This window comes from Vombatus ursinus, unplaced genomic scaffold (genome assembly GCF_900497805.2).
Source record: "Vombatus ursinus unplaced genomic scaffold, bare-nosed wombat genome assembly UNPS02005286.1, whole genome shotgun sequence".
Lineage (NCBI taxonomy): Eukaryota > Metazoa > Chordata > Mammalia > Diprotodontia > Vombatidae > Vombatus > Vombatus ursinus.
Genome location: NW_020945064.1, coordinates 11,715,771 through 11,733,091, shown reverse-complemented (window position 1 = coordinate 11,733,091; position 17,321 = coordinate 11,715,771). Strand labels below are relative to the sequence as shown.

The window sequence follows — 17,321 nt, the reverse complement described above, 5'->3', positions numbered from 1 at the left end:
CGCCCGCAGCCCGCCCCGGAGGCCGAACAGCTGCCTCGCTTCTCTCAGGGGGCCTGCCGCAAAACGGCGCCTGTCGTAAAGCTGCCCCGCGGCGGCTCTTCACGACGGCGAGCGCCCGCTCCGGCCTCCAGGCCGTCAGGTGGGGCGGTGGGCGGGGCCTCGCGCGCTCGGGTCCTCCAGTATCCCTAGAGCCCGCGCGGCGTCCCGGCCTCCCTCTTCCGGTGTCGGGCTGCCGCAGTGTGGAGGGCGGCAGTGAGAGGCGGCGGCGGCTTCGGCGGCAGGGGAAGGTGAGGCTGCGGCGGCGGCTCGGGCGGGCCCCGCCGCTCTTCGGGGCTCTCCGCCGCGTCCGGGCGCGGGGCTCGGCCAGCCCTGGGGGGCGGGACGCCCCAGACCCTTCCTGGCCAAGGGTGACATTGAGCACCGGCGAGCCTGCGGGGACCAGGCCCCGGGGAGGCGGCGCGGCCTGGCCCCGGAGATAACCTTGAGGCCGGGGTCTGGGTTCGGAGCGAAGCCGAGGCCCGCCGAAGGGGCCGAGGCCGGGGGCGCGGGTGGCCGCCCGCCGCTGGTCATCCGAGTGACCTTGGGCGGGGGGTGGGGAGGGGGAGGCGCCGCAGCGGTCGGAATTGACTTTGTTCTTTTCGCCTCCCACACGGGGAGAGGGGCGGGAGGGGCCTTGGGACCCAAAGCAGAATGACATTGAATTTGTAGCGGAGGAACCCAGGGTCCAGGTTCGAGTTCCGCCATTGCCCTGCTCGATGTAGCAGTGAGTGACCTTGGGCAAGTGATTGATCCTCTTTGGGTCTTGGTTTCCTCCCTTGGCTGATAGAAGGCTACTGCTGATAATCTCACTGTAATTCTGTGTGCCAGGTTCAGACTTTATGTCACTCCTATGTGCCCATGGGCAAGTCACTACTTATCTCTCTTCTCATTTGTTTTTGGGGAGACACTTTACCTCTTTACCCCCAGGAAAAGCTGTTTGCAGCCTCTCAACTGCCCTAGGCCTGTTATTTCTTCATCTTCCTTCTTTCTCTCCCCAATCTGAGGCAGTCCCCCATCTCCCCCCCACCCAACCTGTTAGGCTGCTTGGTCCTAGATAGAGGGTTAAGGGAGATGGGGGGAGGGGAGAAGAAAGGAACCCAGACCTCAGAACCCTGTTACTTCATCTAAATAGGAGACTCTTCCAGGTGTGATCTTAGTACTGAGGCTACAGCCTGTCAGAAAGGGAGGATGGGGTGCCGACAGTTGTCTAGTAAATTGAAAGGGCTGCGTCAAATCCTGATTAGGCCGTTGGATTTATGACCTTGGGCAAATAACTTCACATCTGGGCTTCAGTTTGCTGGTCTGTAAAATGAGGAAGTCTTACTAGACCGATTCAAGGATTTTTTTTTTAATTAAATTTTATGATCCTAGACTTTTAGCCTGCTTTAACTAGTGGATCGTTTTTTCTTTATTTAATAATTTAGAGATAATAGGATTTATAGCTTCAAGGGGACCATAGAGATCATCTAGCCCGACCCCTCATTTTACAGATGTGGAAACTTCTGCCCAGCCAGAGTAAAATGACTTGCCCAAGGTCATTAAGTATTTAGGAGTAAAGGTGAGGTCCAAACCTCGCTAGGTATCTTGACTCCAAATTCAGATCTTCTACTGTAGCAGGTAGTCTCATAGGAAATACATTTCAACTGTTTGAATTTGTTTTGACACTTTCTCAATTAAGAATGTGACTACCATAGCCTTTTTATGCCTCCTTACACTTAGAGATCTAATCTCCCAAAATATTTATTTCCGTACTCCTTGGATATCAACTTGATCTAGCATTATTGATGAAAGTGAACATAAGGAAATGGCATCAACTCTCCCAAAATATGTGAGGAAAAAGAGTAGTATTGTTACTAATAAACAAATGGTTTCAACTTCTTTGGAACAGAAATTTTGCATTCTTTTTTTTTTTTTAACAGAATGTTGGCTACCAGGGTGTTTGGCCTTGTTGGCAGACGGGCTCTTTCCACCTCTGCATGTGTTCGATCACATGGTATGTTCATTTATCTTTCTTTTTGAACTCTTTGCATAAATTTCAGGAAAATGTTGTGAGGTAACCATTGGTTCTGAATGTGAATTCAGCATCTACTCTCTTGCTCTCCCAGTTCCCTGCCCTTCAGCCTCTCTTCAAGTCCTGTGCATCTTAAATCCGATGGGCCTCCACAGAAAGCCTTTTTTTGGGAAGCCTCAGATTGCTCTGAAATCAATGAGGAAGCTTTTATTCAGATTGTTAGTAGGTGTTAGGGTTACCAAAACTTAAATGTGCCTGCTCTCCAAAAGGTTGCTATTGGGGAAGACTACGTGTACACTTATTAGTTGTTATAAAACAAATGCAAAGTAATTTGGAGAGGAGGCACTAATAGTGGAAGGACTCAAGAAAAAGGATTCAAGTAAGGGGCGGCACTTGAGCTGAATTGACTAGGAAACAAGGGATTTTGAGCTGGAGGAAAGGAGCAAGTTCATTTGAGGTATGTGACAGGAGATAACATCGTTATCTGTGAGCAACAGAAAGGAGGCCAGTTTTGCTGGATTGAAGAGTGAAGGAAGGAAAGTAGTGTCAAATACAACAATTGAAAACGTATGTTTGACCCGCCTTATAAAGGCTGTTTTTAAGTTTTATTTTTAATTTTATTATGTCAGGGAGACTTGATTTTTTTTTTTATTTTTAAAAATTTTTTTCTTTTTTTTTTACAGTTCTAAGTTCTCTCCCCTCCCTCTCCCCTTCCCCACCAATGAGAAGGCAAGAAAAGCAAAAACTATTACAAATATGTATAGTCATGCTAATTGCATTTCTCCATTAATTATGTTCTCCCTCTCCACTGTACCCCATCCCCAAAAAGAAAGAAAGAAAGAAAAGTATGTTTTAATCTGTATTCATTGTCCATCAATTCTCTGTTTGGAGGTGGATAGCATGTTTCATCATGAGTTCTTTGGAATTGTGTTGGGTCATTGGATTGATCAAAGTTACTAAGTCTTTCAAAGTTGAATATCTTTACAATAGTGTTGTTACTGTGTAGACTGTTCTCCTGGTTCAGTTCATACAGGTGTTCCCAGGTTCTTCTGAAACTATCCCCTTTATATGAGAGATTTTAAATGCCAAATAGGAGTTTGTATTTGACCCTAGAAGTAATTGAGAACCAGTGAAGTTTGTTTAACAGGGGAGTGAAAGAAGCAGGTAGGGAACATGCAGCACTTTGTTGGATGGGGTAGACCTAGCCTATCCCACCAGTAAAGCCTTTAACGCCATAAACGCCCATAGTGGAGCTTAAATAGGAGGCTTCTACTAAAATAGAGGATCATAGGACTTAAAGCTGGAAAAGTGACCCTGGGAGCCATCTAGTTCTGGTGTCTGCCAACTACTTGAGCTAAGAATGGTTTTAATGTTTTTAAATACTGCAAAATGTTATTTACAAATGTAAAGAAAGTTTGCTAGAGAGCCTCTGGCTGTCATTTAGGGTCCAAACTCTTTAAACCCAAATTACTCTGGCTTTCACTAATTGACCAATAACAGGTCTCAGCCCAAGCCTCACTTGGTCATTGTTTGGGTTTTGGTGACTGTGAGTGTAAATAGCAGTTGTTTCAGTTCTGGCCAGAAACCCTGAGGGTCTTCCCCTCCCAGATTGATTTTTTTGAGAAGGCAAACTAGGCTATCTTTTGCCTTACTTCTTACCTAGTCTTTGATCACTGAATGGGCTTACCTCAGACAAACTGACTTAGCTTAAAAAAGCCAAGGTTTCCCACTGCATCAGGGGCCATCTTCAGTTGTCCTGACCTATGTCTTGCCACTGGACTCTGATGACTCTGGAGGAGAGAGTGGGGCTGATGACTTTGCACAGCTCTGCCTCACTTAAATCCAGTTCACTTACAAGTCAAGACGTCACCCTCCTGATGTTATTGGATCTCTTCCAGAAAGAAGAACAAACAACAACTGATGCCAAATTTGATATTATTTCTACTACCTGTCTCCCTCATGAACCCCTGGTTATAGGACATAGCATTATAATCCAACTCCATTGTGAGTCAGATAGGCTTTAGTGAGTTAGCCTGAAAACTTAGCTGCAGTTTATGTAAGAAGTCGGGCAGCTACTTGGGCAGTGGATACAGTGCTGGGCCTGGAGGCCAGAAGACCTGAGTTCAAATCTGGCCTCAGACACTTAATAGCTGTGTGACCCTGGGCAAGTCACTTCACGCTTTTTGCCTTAGTTTCCTCATCTGTAAAATAAGCTGGAGAAGGAAATGGCAAGCCACTCCAGTATCTTTGCCAAGAAAACCCCAAATGGGATCACAAAGAGTCAGACGTGACAGAAATGACTGAGCAGCAAATATGTGTAATATATAATGAATTCACACAACTAACTTGTAAATGTACATTTTGAACACAATCCTCTTCTAAATTAAGGAGTCTCAAAATAGCCAAAGGAATGTGGGAAAGATTGAATGGAAACATATCCAGTGACTGAAATATCTTCTTTTCTCTTTATCAGTATTAGTTTTATTCTAAAATGTGTGGAGTTTTCTAGTTAGATTTCCTTTACTTATTTTTTTCCCTTTCTCCTGCCTCTATTAATAAGCAGGTGTTGTGAAGACTGAAGATTATAGTCTTCCAAGTTATGTTGATCGTCGTGATTACCCCCTCCCGGATGTGGCTCATGTCAGGACCCTTTCTTCCAGCCAGAAGGCCTTAAAAGAGAAGGAAAAGCAGCCATGGAGTAAATTGTCTTCTGAAGAGAAAGTCCAGTGTGGGTATTTAATCAGTCAATAAACATTTATTAAGCCCCTTTTCTGTGCCAGACACTGTAAGCACTGGGGATGCAGTCCCTGTCCTCAGGGAGTTCATAATCTAATGGGGGAGACAGTGAGCAAACAAATGTGTTCAAACAAGCTGTGTAGATGGTAAATAGGAAGTAGTCAGCAGAGGGAAGGCACTAGAATTAAGAGGGATAGGGAAAAGCTTCCTGTAGAAAGTTAGTCAGGGATTTAAGCTGTGACTTGAAGGAAGCCAGAAGGTAGAGATGAGCAGAGAGAACAGGTGTGGGGGACAGCCAGAGAAAATGCTCTGAGTCATGAAATGGAGCATCTTGTTTGAGCACCAGCCAGGAGGCTGGCCAGTGTCCTTGGATCATAGAGTTCTGTGGGGCATAAGAAGACTGGGGTGGGGGTGGGGTGTAACATGAGCTCTATGGTCAACTCATATGGGCCATTGTTACTTTTATTGTTTTACATTAACGCCTCTTGTCTCTTAACTGCTTTGTGGTCTTCATAGTGCCATTTCTGGCACGTCACCAGAATAGAAGGAGCTTCCTGGTTCGTGAATGACCTTATAAACCAAAGTAACATATCATCTGCCCTAGGAAAGGTAGGATAGGCGACAGGTTTATAGAGAAAGAAGCTCTGTGCAATGCCTAGGAAGAGATACTGATGATCCCTCATCATCCCTATCCTTATTCCACTCCTCCCACTATTCTGGGAATTTAGATAATGTCTAGTTCCTACTAGGTATGGATCAGTTCTTTGTATTTTAGATAAGCACAGTGTGAGAAATGTGGTAATGCAGAAGTGCATTTCAGAGACCTCCAAAATATATCACCATTCTCCTCAATATCGATAATTGAAGATTGATTATAAAGGGATGAGGGAGAAATAGTTGAGATGATTTAATGCTTTTTCAAGTTCTTAAAGCCTTGTAGCCTGGATGGATTAGCTTTAAGTACTGCTCCCTCCATAATTTCTTAATGTGGAAATTTGCTGCCCTTTCACCTTTTCTATACTGGAGGGCACACTTTTTCAGTTTAAGTATTTTAAGGAAGTATAAATCATTTTAGCTGTAGCTGCTAGTTTGATGTGTTCTACCATTTTTTTTTCCCAGAAGGAGGGGCTGTCTTCCAACCCCCCCTTTTTCTTCCCCCCCTTACTAATTTTATAGACTTAGAATTGGTCACCTATTCTCGTTATACAAGCAAAATTTTGCAAATATTAGACTTTGAGGATCCATTTTTTTCATTGGTGAGAGTATACCCTTCATAAAGCATATCAAAACCCTTCTAAGAAATGTAGAAGGTCTTTTTGAGTTCTTATTGCTGAAAAATTCACTCTGTAGGCAGCCTGTTGATGTCTGTCTTAAGCTGAGCTAGTCCTCAGCTTGAGATGAGCTATGACAGTTTATTCTCTGTTGGCAAAACCTTTGAAAACCCTGATTCACTTCTCTGCCAGAAAGCAGTATTGAAGTTGGACTTGGTGGAGAATGATTGTAGCAGCCCCCTTTTGATAGTGCTTTAGTAGATAGAGTGCTAGCTTCAAAAACTTTGTGAGATCAGTTATATAAGTAATATAGCCATTTGACAGATGAAGAAACTGAGCCTTGGGTCATGAAACAGATAAATATTGGAGGTGGAACTCAAACACAGATCTTCATGTGTGTCATGTGTTTAGAAGAGTGCTTTGTGTCCCCCAGCTGGGATTCAGCTGCCACGACTGTGTATTCTGACTCTGGCCCTGCTGTTCACAGGGGGGGACATTGAGAATAAGTAAGCACGTTGGGAACAACATGTGGCCAAAGAACATGGGTGGACTCGTGGGCTGTACAGGCAGTTGTGATTTGTCATCAACTATGGTGTCCAGGATGCACAGGTATCATGCAGGACCTGGAGGAATTTGGTGTGTTAAAAAGATGCACTTTGGTGGCAGAGCAGGGCTTGAGGCATTGGATGTGGTTCACTATTGCCAAAATATAGTGCAGCCTGCTCTCTTATTTGATTCTGGGCCTACTTCTATAATTTAAAAATAAATCCATTTGTTTTTTAATAGAGTCCTAGAGTCTTTAAAAAAATACTTTTCTTTCTCTTTAGTGTATCATATCAAATTCAATGAGACCTTTGCTAAAATGAACCAGTCCTCAAATGAATGGAAGACTGTTGTTGGGGCTGCAATGTTCTTCATTGGCTTTAGCGGTTTAATTATCATCTGGGAGAAGCGCTATGGTGAGTAAGGAGAGGAGAAGCTTTGTTCTGGGCATCGTTGGTGTAGAGTAGAGGTGTCACATTTGCTGCCTAAAATGTAATTAGGAGATGTTTTAAAAAACAGACATACGACACCGGTGATGTTAGTTTGTGGTTTTCTAAGTCAGTACGTGGCCAGAGGGGTCCTCCCTCAAGTTTGACACCAAGGCCCTGGAATACTCTTAGAGATGGAAACCAATTCTTAACTGCAGGAAAATCTAATAGCTTCCATGTACGTGGCACTTTGCAGTTATATAAAGCACTTGCATATACTTTATCACACTTTTTTCTTCACAGCCTCTCATGGTAGTTAGACCAGGTATCATAATATCCATCTTACGGAGGAGGAATCTGAGCTTTATAGTGAGTGGCAGAGCTGGGGCTTGAATTTTGGTTTCCTGAATTCAAATTGACTGTTTTTTCCATTATGCCGTGCTGGTGCTGCTGCTGTTGCTGCTTCTTGCTGAAGAAGTTACGTTGTTGATAGGGAATCTGAGGTTGTAAATGATCCTTTTGCCCAGGATGGGATAAGTCCTCCTGAAATCTAGGTGACATTTATAAAGTACTTTAAGTATTTGCACAGTGCTTTGTGTAAATTCTCAGCGTCCTCTAGAAAGGTGTTCTGTCAAGTCAAATGCTGTGTTCCCTAAAGAGTGTGACCCTCTTTTTGGACCATATTGGAACCCTCCTGACAAATTCCTTTCTCTGTGGACTATGCTGAGTGGGCTGTATGTGTTACTGCCAGTGCTAACTTTGCTCTTTCGTGGCTGGGCTTGAGTTAATACAAGTCCGATACAGTTCCTAATAGTTATATGTGATTTACTTTTCATCTACATTATGGTATCACTCCTTTGAGCCTGTTGAGAGATCGATGCTCTTTAATTTTTTTTTTTTCAACTCTACAGCTCTCTCATTGCAAAGTTTTTGTGGAAATGAGAATCAAAAGTAAAAATAAACCCAACCTATCTGTCCTTGTCTTTAGTGGGCAAAGCCAGTATGGATGAGTGAAATGCCACTTAAGTGACAGGATACTCTGAGTACTGGCTGCGTATTGCCCTGTGGGAATAGTAATTTAAATTCATTATCAAAAGATTTCTTTCTCAAACCATGTTTCTTTTGTCAGAATGGAAAAGTGAAGTCAGTCTTTTCTGTTGAAAATTCTCTTTAATTTACAGTTTATGGTCCTCTCCCGCACACCTTTTCTGAAGAGTGGGTGGCCATGCAGACCCAGAGGATGCTGGACATGAAAGTTGGTCCCATCCAGGGGTTCTCTGCTAAGTGGGACTATGACAAGAAAGAGTGGAAGAAATAGAAGAAATCGGGGATCATGCCTCCTGTTTATTTGAGCCTATTGTTCCTTCATGTATGTGCAACCCTCAGCATATTTACTGGAACGTTCTGTGAGAAACATTAACCATGAAAATAAACAACTGACTTACTTGAAGATGTGGTGTGATCATTTGAAAATAGCTGATACTCTGTCCATTTAAACACTGTGTATGTATCTTTAGTGAATAGAAAAATCAAATGCAAAAACTTTGAAGCTTGCTAAGCTAAATAAATAGTAAATGTTTATATAATTAAATGTTAATTTGAAGTATTTTTAACAATAGACTTTCTGTTTTTTTTTTTTTTTAAATGAAATGTTTTAATCTGGAACCAAAACCTCAAAAATAATTTCATTTTGTATGCATGTCCAATTTATTAGAAGATATCTAATTTTTTTTTGCAGAAAGTAATGCATTCAAAGTGATAGAACATAAACTGTCAGAGCTAGAAAGGTTCTTTGAAGTCATCTAGTCTAACTGCAAAAATAAATGAGGAAAAAGGCCCAAAAAAGGGCAAGTGGCTTAAGTGCCTTAGGTCATAATGGCAGGGTCAAATCTGGAATTATGTTTGAGGCCTAGTTTGAGGCCTAGTTTGATGCATCAGGCTAACTTCACTGGATCTCTGAATGTACTCCTTGCAGTTCGATTATGGCAACCGAAGACAAATTCTCCTTTTCCCCAGCCTTTTGTGTGTAAGACTTGAATGAATAAGGGAAGTCAATATTGAATAGTAGGTAACAGCCCTACCTAATTGAACTCTCATCATCTTACCTCAACAGTAAGTTCTTATTATTTAAATAATTGGCAAAGGGTTTTTTAAAAATTAATTTATTTTGATTTATCAACAACCACTTCCATAAGCTTTTGAGTTTTAAATTTTTCTCCCCCTCCCTCCATACCTCCTTCCCCAAGATGGTGTACAATCTGATATAGGCTATACATATACATTCCTATTAAACATTTTCACATTAGTCATGTTGTAAGGAAGAATTAGAACCAATAGAGGAACCACCACAAAGAGGAAACAAAGTACAACAGTAGAAGAAAAAAAACAGTATTCTTCAGTCTGCATTCAAAGTCCATAGTTCTTTATTTGGATGTGGATAGCATTTTCCATCATGAGGCCTTTGGAGATGTCTTGGATCCTTGTATTGCTGAGAAGGGTTAAGTCTATCAGTATTAGTCATTGCAGAACGTGGCTTTTACTGTGTACAACATTCTCCTGGTTCTGCTCATTTCACAGCATCAGACCATACAAGTCTTTCCAGGTTTTTCTGAAGTCTGCCTGTTCATCATTTCTTATAGCACAATAGTATTCCTTTACATTCATTTACCACAACTTGTTCAGCCATTCCCCAGTTGATGGGCATCCCCTCAATTTCCAATTCTTTGCCACCACGAAAAGAACTGCTATAAATGTTTTTGTACATGTGGGTCCTTTTCCCATTTGTATGATCTCTTTGGGACACAGCCCTAGAAGTGCTATTGCTGGGTCAAAGAGTATGCACATTTTATAACCCTTTGGGCATAGTTCTAAATTGCACTCCAAAATGGTTGGATCATTTTGCGACTCCAACAATTTATTAAGTTTTATAATTTTTCCACATCTCCAACATTTATCATTTTCCTGTTTTGTCATATTGGCCAATCTGATAGATGTGGTACCTCAGAGTTGTTTTAATTTGCATTTCTCTAATCAATAGTGATTTAGAGCATTTTTTCATATGACTATAGATGGCTTTAATTTCATCTGAGAACTGCTTGTTCATATCTTTTGACCATTTATCAATTGGGGAATGACTTGTATTATAAATGTGACTTAATTCTCTTTATATTTTAGAAATGAGGCCCTTATCAGAGAGACTGGTTGTAAAAATTCCCAATTTTCTACTTTCCTTCTAATCTTGGTTGCATTGGGGCAAAGGGTTTTTTGAGAGTTTTGGTTAGTTTGTTGCTATTTGAGGTGGGATCATGACCATGAAGTGGAGAGAAAATTGTTAATTCAATTCTCCCCTTTTAATGCAATAGTCTCCAAACTTGATGTTTGCAGGGCAGTTAATTGAGAAACATACAAATATTACTGTGTAAATTTATCATCCAAAGCTTTAACTTATGAAATGTCACCTTTCTGGATCAAGAGTATGAATTTAAGCAGCTTGCTCTCTTAAAAAGCTCCCCTAAAGAAGCAAATTTCAGTAGAAAATTGTTACAAAATGAATTTTTCATCTTTATTATTACTAAAAAATTTGGCAATTTCTTTTTTCAGCTTATTCTTTGAAGTACTTTGCTGTCAGAAAGGCAGCATATTTTGCCATGATATGAAAGAGACCTATGTTCTAACCTCTCACAATTTTGCAGTAGTTTGCTTTTAGTGAACTTTCAAGATAAATAAAGTTGATTGTTTCTTTTTAAAATAAGTTTTTTTTTATTGTGAACTTAACAGTCACCAACAGACATTTCAATATGGAAAGAATTGTGTAAGAAGCTGAACTTCAGTTACGTAATACACTTGTTTAAGAAGAAATGTGTGTTAAATTTTATGATGTAATAATAGCATTGCTCGACATGCACCAAGTTGAAACACTGTCTCCACTTGTATTTTTTGATAGATGTGATTGTGGAACAAGTAATGTGTCAGAACCGCAGAGAGGGCCCCTTTTTCCTCCTCAACATCTTCCTGTACTTTTACAGTGTACCTGGACTCTTTGAGAAAGTTGATGCTGTAGTGAAGAGGCTGTGTGGTGCAGTAGGGAGAGCCCTGGATTTGAGGTCAATCACATCACTTCTCTGGCCTTCCATTTTCTCATCCATAAAATGAAGGGGTTGCACTCTGACCTCTGAGGTCTCTTCTGACCCAATTTCATTTCTGTGATTAATACCATGAAAACAATAGTTACCCCTGGGATGAGACAGAGGCTTGGATTGGGAGGAGGAAATTAAGAAATAAACAGTGAAGAATGCAGATGCAAGCTCATTTACTCAAGTCAATTCCAGCTATGGACAAGCTTTCAAATGAAAGTGAGATGTTTAATGTGTACGTGTAGGTAGCATCCTGATGAGGTATATGAATGTGACCTTGGTTTCATAGATTTGAGACCCAAAAGAGGGGGACATCCCTTGAATTACCTTAACTACTTAACCATTTTAGATGTTTTCTTGTAGAAACTTGGGCTCAGTGAGAATAGTGACAAACAGGCCACCTTTTAAAATTAGCATTCAGACCCTGGTTAGGCCCTGACCTGGATTGGATAGTATGAAGTCTGACTGAATTCTCACGCATTACAGAATTTTCGTTAAAACAAAACACCTACATGAAAGATTTGATGTGGTATTAGAAATAGGCCTGCAGAGGGACAAATCTTCCCTAATATCACTTTTCAGCATCTGTAATCAAATGATCACTTTTATATTTCTGCATCCATTTGCAGAGCAAACTAGGAAGGTTTCAGTTTCTTGGTTGATTTGCAAAGGTTTCATTTCCACAGTATCACTTTTTTTTTTTTTTTTCAGTCAGTTGGGGTTAAGTGACTTGCCCTGGGTCACGTAGCTAGTGTCAAGTGTTTGGTCTGAGGTCGGATTTGAACTCGGGTCCTCCTGACTTCAGGGCCGGTGCTGTATGCACTGAGCCACCTAGCTGCCCCACAGTATCACTACTTTGCACATGATTTGCCAAGCATTGTTTGCGTCATCAATAGCTGTGTGTTATGCCAGAGCTTCTATCAAACTTAGCAAATTCTGTCAGTAACCTTATATGATGCAAATGATCCTTTTTGAAGTCACAGGGTTTTTGAAAAAGTTTATTTTTACTTAAAAGCATCTAGTTCTGGAAAAATCCTTTTGGCAATGTAGTTTGCTTGTTGACTTTCAAGATATTTCAGTTTATCAGATTTCATGCATTGCAGCTAAAGCATTTATATAAAGTGAACGGTGGTCTTTCTCCATTAACAATACCTGTGAATCCCAATAGTATAGGGGATTTTTTTTGACTGGACTTTTAAATTTTATGTTTATGCTAATTATACTGTCTATTGCCTTTGCTTATACTAGTTTTAGCTGCAGCAGTAGACTTAATTCAGACCAATAAAATATTTATTGTGAAGGAACACTTAAGTCCTCATGAATTAGTAGAGAAAATAAAATATTTGAGACATTTGTTGAAACTTTCAAATGATTATAACTATACTTTGTTGTTGTTCAATTGTTTCAGACATATCTAACTCTTTATGACCCCATTTGGCAAAGATACTGGAGTAGTTTGACAATTTTCTTTTCCAGGTCATTTTACAGATGAGGAAACTGAGGCAAACAGTTAAGTCATTTGCCCAGGGTCACACAGCTAGCTAGTTAAGTTTTTAGGTCCAGATTTGGACTCAGTTATTCCCGACTCCAGTCTCCTCACTCTATCCGCTGTTTCACCTAACTGCCCCATAACTATCACTAGGTAATATTAAACATTCAGGCTATTGTTAGGCAATAAATTTAAGATAAATTTATGTTACATTGTTGTAAATTTCAAATGATAGCTTCTTATTTCAATTTTGAATATCTTGAAAATCAGCATATTGTACTTGACCAAAATGAATGACCTCCAGAATTCTAATAGCTAACTTTTAATTAACAGTAACTTTTAATTTCCACACACAGATTGTTTAACTTTGAGTTTACATGCTATATTCAAATGCAACAAGCAACACAGTGACACAATTCTTTTGTCTTGAGCCCATGGTGACTGACATTGGTGCCATTTGCTGCCATTGCCCTGGGCAGATTGAATGTGAGATGCCACTGCCTCACCTCACATTTGGCCTCATTTGCACATTCCTGCTTTGCTGTCTTAGTCTGCATTAGTCTTGTTCAGTTGACTTTGTTTTGAACTTTATTTTCACTAATAAAAGTGACTGGATTTATGCAGGTGGTAGGCTTGAAAATGGTCAACAAGTGAGACTGATGCATTGAGCTCTCCCTGGATGCATGAGCAGGGATCAGGTGGTCCCCACTGTTTGGGAAAACTACCATATTCTAACTAACACAAATACCTGTTGGTGTGTGTGTGTGTGTGTGTGTGTGTGTGTGTGTGTGTCTGTGTGTGTGTGTGTGTATCTGGAGAAAGCCTGGCTACAAAAGAGAAACCTGTACAAGTGTTACCAGTCCTTTGTAACTGGGGGGCCATTTGTCCACTCGAAATGACTGTTATTCTTTTTTTTTTTTTTAGGCAATTGGGGTTAAGTGACTTGCCCAGGGTCACGCAGCTAGTAAGTGTCAAGTGTTAGATCTGAGGCCACATTTGAACTCAGGTCCTCCTGATGTCGGGGCCGGTGCTGGTGCTCTATCCACTGCACCACCTAACTGCCCTGGCTGTTACTCTTAAATCCTTTATTGCTGTGGATTTTTGCTTGTGGCAATAACCAGACTTGATGTTGACTTTTAAACTGAGTCATTATGCTTGGGGAGGGTACTACTGTATCTGGTGCTGATGTAGTGATCTGTTATAAAACTTCCTGGTTTGCATTACAGATTACTTAATGGAAATTTTAGTCTTTAAGATGTATTTTTTGTTTTTGTTTTTGTTTAGGCAATGGGGTTAAGTGACTTGCCCAGGGTCACACAGCTAGTAAGTGTCAAGTGTTAGATCTGAGGCCGCATTTGAACTCAGGTCCACCTGACTGCAGGGCCGGTGCTCTATCCACTGTGTCACCTAGCTGCCCCTTTAAGATGTATTTTTAAATGATCTCTTTGTAACTCTTGATAACTGAATTTCCTTCTGAATCTAGGACAGTATTAGTGAGTCCCAGACTTCCTGGATTTGGAATTTGAAGACCTGGTTTTGAATCTCAGCTCTGCTACTTATGGTGATGCTAGGTATCTGTTACTTCTCTAGACCTCAGTTTCCTTGTCTGTATAAAGAAGGAGTTGAATTAGATCATCTTTAAAGTCATTTTCAATTCTAAACTTTATGGTTTTTTGAGTACTAACTTTTAATTTTATTTTAGTCCTTTTGAATGGAAAGGTTTCTAAAATCTATTCTATTCTTCCCTATCTTTAGGTTCTATTTAGTGCTTTTAAATTAACCTAATGACTTGAGGTTCTTATTATGAAAATTAACTTACTAAATTGCGCTGTGGTAATGTAGTATCTTATTATGAAAATTAACTTATTGGACTGTGCTATTAGAATACAGTGATGCCCCGAGGGCCTGTTGAGGTGTGTAAAGCTATTTGTTCCTACATTGGCTGCTCCCAATTTTTTTTTTTAATTCTTGCCTTTTTTATAGTTTTTTATAGCACATGCCTCACTGTCAGCCGTCAATTCCCTGTGTTTTTAGGGTATTTGTATTATGCTTGCTTATAGCAGCCCATTCTGATTTACTCCTAATTTTCGTTGGCCCAAGAAACCAGATGACTCACCTTGATTGAATTTTTGGTAAATTAGGATGTGAAGAGGAAGTAAAGTACATGGACTTTGAGCTATCGAATAGATGGCTTCTCTTTCTGTTTCCTGAATCCTGGCTCCATTCCAGGTAATCAAGGGTGCTGGGTTGCTGAGATATGTAGAGGGCAGGCATTAATATTCTAGTAGCTACTCTTTAAAATACAGTGTGCTGAACATTTATCATTTAAAGACATTCGTTAAATTTCTGTGCCACGTATGGAAGATGAGATGTTCTCTTGTGTCCACTGATGAAAATTTGTATTTGCTGCCAGGAGAGAAATTGAGGAAAAGAAGACCTTTATATGATGCTTTATAGTTTGGCAAGAGCTTGACTTTGTTTTGAGCCTTATGACAAGACTCTGAGGGTATGGTCAGTGATCTGCATATTTAATGAGAGAATTGAAGCTTCTGATTGAATTGAGAGGTCTAGTGGTAGGTATGGAATCAGAGACCCTTAGCACTAGAAGGGACCTTAGAGATGGTTTGGTTCAGTCCTCTAAGTTTACACATGAAAACACTGAGGCACAGAGAGTGACTTGGCCAAAGTCATGTGGCTAAAATAAGTGGTAGAGTCAATTATCTTGACTTGATCTCAGCTCTCCTGACTCCAAATCTTATTATTGAAGCAGTTTGGTTTAAAGAAAGGGTAGGGGATCTGGAGTAGGAGGGTCTGGATTCAAATTCTAGGTCTACTTAAACCAACATTTGTTGAATAACTATTATTGAAAGACACAAGTACTAGACTCCGAATAATTGAGGCAAAAAGGGAAAAGGTTCTGTCCTTGTGCATGACCTATGCATTTTGTAAAGGTGGGATCCAGCCGTGCGTTAAGTTTTTACCACGTGCCAGGTATTTTGCTAGTTCCTAGGGTTATGGAGATGTATTGAGGGATAAGGGAAGGGGAAGGAAATAAGCAATTATTAAGCACCTACTATGTACTATGAGCACGAATGTGCTCAGCATTTTACACATATTCTCTTCTTTTGAGCTTCAAAATGACCCTGAAAAGTAGGTGCTATTGCCTCCATTTTATAATTGAGGAAACCGAGGCAGACAGAGATTGAATGACTTGCCCAGGATCACACAGCAAGTAAGTGTCTCAGGCTAAATTTGGACTCACATCTTCTATACTCCAGGCCTACCCCTCTTATCCACTGCACCTCTTAGGAGATGACGTGTATGGATATAAGCATATACAGAAGAAATACAACATGATTTTTTTTTTTGGCAGGTAGCTGGATGAAATTAAGGAAATTAAGGAAAGGTCTTACATTTGAGCTGAATTTTTGAGAAAACTAAGGATTTCTAAAAGGGGAAGGTGAGGGAGGGTATGTACATTAGGAAGGGTGCAGTGAATAACAATTTATGGACTTAGCAAACCACTGGCATTAGGATTTCCTTATGAATGAATGGTAAAGTATTTATTAAGTGGTATGGATACAAATAGAACATAGTTTCTGCTCTCAAGGAGTGCACATCCTTATTTGAAAAGACATGTATAGGAGAGTGCAGCTACAAGGCACATGGCAAGGCCTCAGACTTCTTAGGATATATTGGGTTATCTGCCCCACAGAAGCAGTCCAGCATCATTAGGAAGGTGGCATTGGGTCTAAGGGTCTGAATAGAGAGGGGATTCTGGGTTCCTCCCAGCTAAAGTGGGGAAGGAAAGGAAAAGAGGAAGGGGGCATTGGCAGGGAGTGGATAGGCAGTTTCACTTAGCCTGAGCTCTGTATGGGGGCCTCATGGCCCTAGGAGAAAGGGGAATCTGGCTTGGTATCAGCTGAACTTGGGGACCTCTAGACCTCACCCCCCTTTGTGTCCAGGAGGAGGAAGTGAAATTTAAACAAAGAAAAATATAAAATTATGTACAGAATTCCATTGGTGATTTTAACTACCCTATTGATCCCCTTCTGAACTTCCTTCTGCTCTCCTGTGTATTTTTTCAAAAATGTTCCATTGATGCTTTTTTTTTTATTGCTATTACTCTTCCCCTTTTCTCCTAAATTCCTTCTATAATTTCTCTAACTCCCTCCTATAGGGCAGCTAGGTGGCATAGTAGATGGGGGGAATAGAAGATGCGTCTTCCTGAGTTTGGCCTCAGACACTTACCAGCTATGTGACCCTGGGCAAGTTACTTTACCCTGTTTGCCTCAGTTTCCTTATCTGTAAAATGAGCGGGAGAAGGAAATGGCAAACCACTCTAGTAATTATGCCAAGAAAACCCCAACAAAGAGCGAGACATTGTTGAAAACAACTGAACAACAGAACAGAATTCAAATGAAGTTATGTATGTGTGTGTGACCATCTATTGGGAACTGGTTTGTGCTTGAATGTAGACCCATTGTGAGAGTATGGAAACAATTTGATGACAGATTGAGAAACTCCAAGAACGTGTTGTGTTTAGTTACATGCAGAATTTGATGTTATCACGGCAAGAACACCAAAATCATTATGTGCGTGTTCATGACAGCTTCAGATCCCTGCAAAAACCAACCCACAATACATACACATATGCTTATGGTCATGGAA

At 40.7% G+C, this 17,321-nt stretch overlaps 1 protein-coding gene across 2 annotated transcripts; it reads left to right on the top strand.

Moving 5' to 3' along the window:
• The first annotated feature begins 203 nt into the window (after positions 1-203).
• On the top strand, positions 204-8,478 carry LOC114030853. 2 transcript variants are annotated; one of them, XM_027845759.1, is made up of 5 exons: positions 204-287; positions 1,959-2,032; positions 4,614-4,778; positions 6,885-7,016; positions 8,210-8,478. In XM_027845759.1, the coding sequence occupies exons 2-5, from the start codon at positions 1,960-1,962 to the stop codon at positions 8,344-8,346; spliced, it is 507 nt and encodes a 168-aa protein (XP_027701560.1). In that variant the 5' UTR covers positions 204-287; position 1,959; the 3' UTR covers positions 8,347-8,478. The 2 variants fall into 2 exon arrangements, with proteins under 2 accessions (XP_027701560.1, XP_027701555.1); XM_027845754.1 differs by having other exon boundaries at positions 4,611-4,778.
• The last annotated feature ends 8,843 nt before the right edge of the window (positions 8,479-17,321 follow it).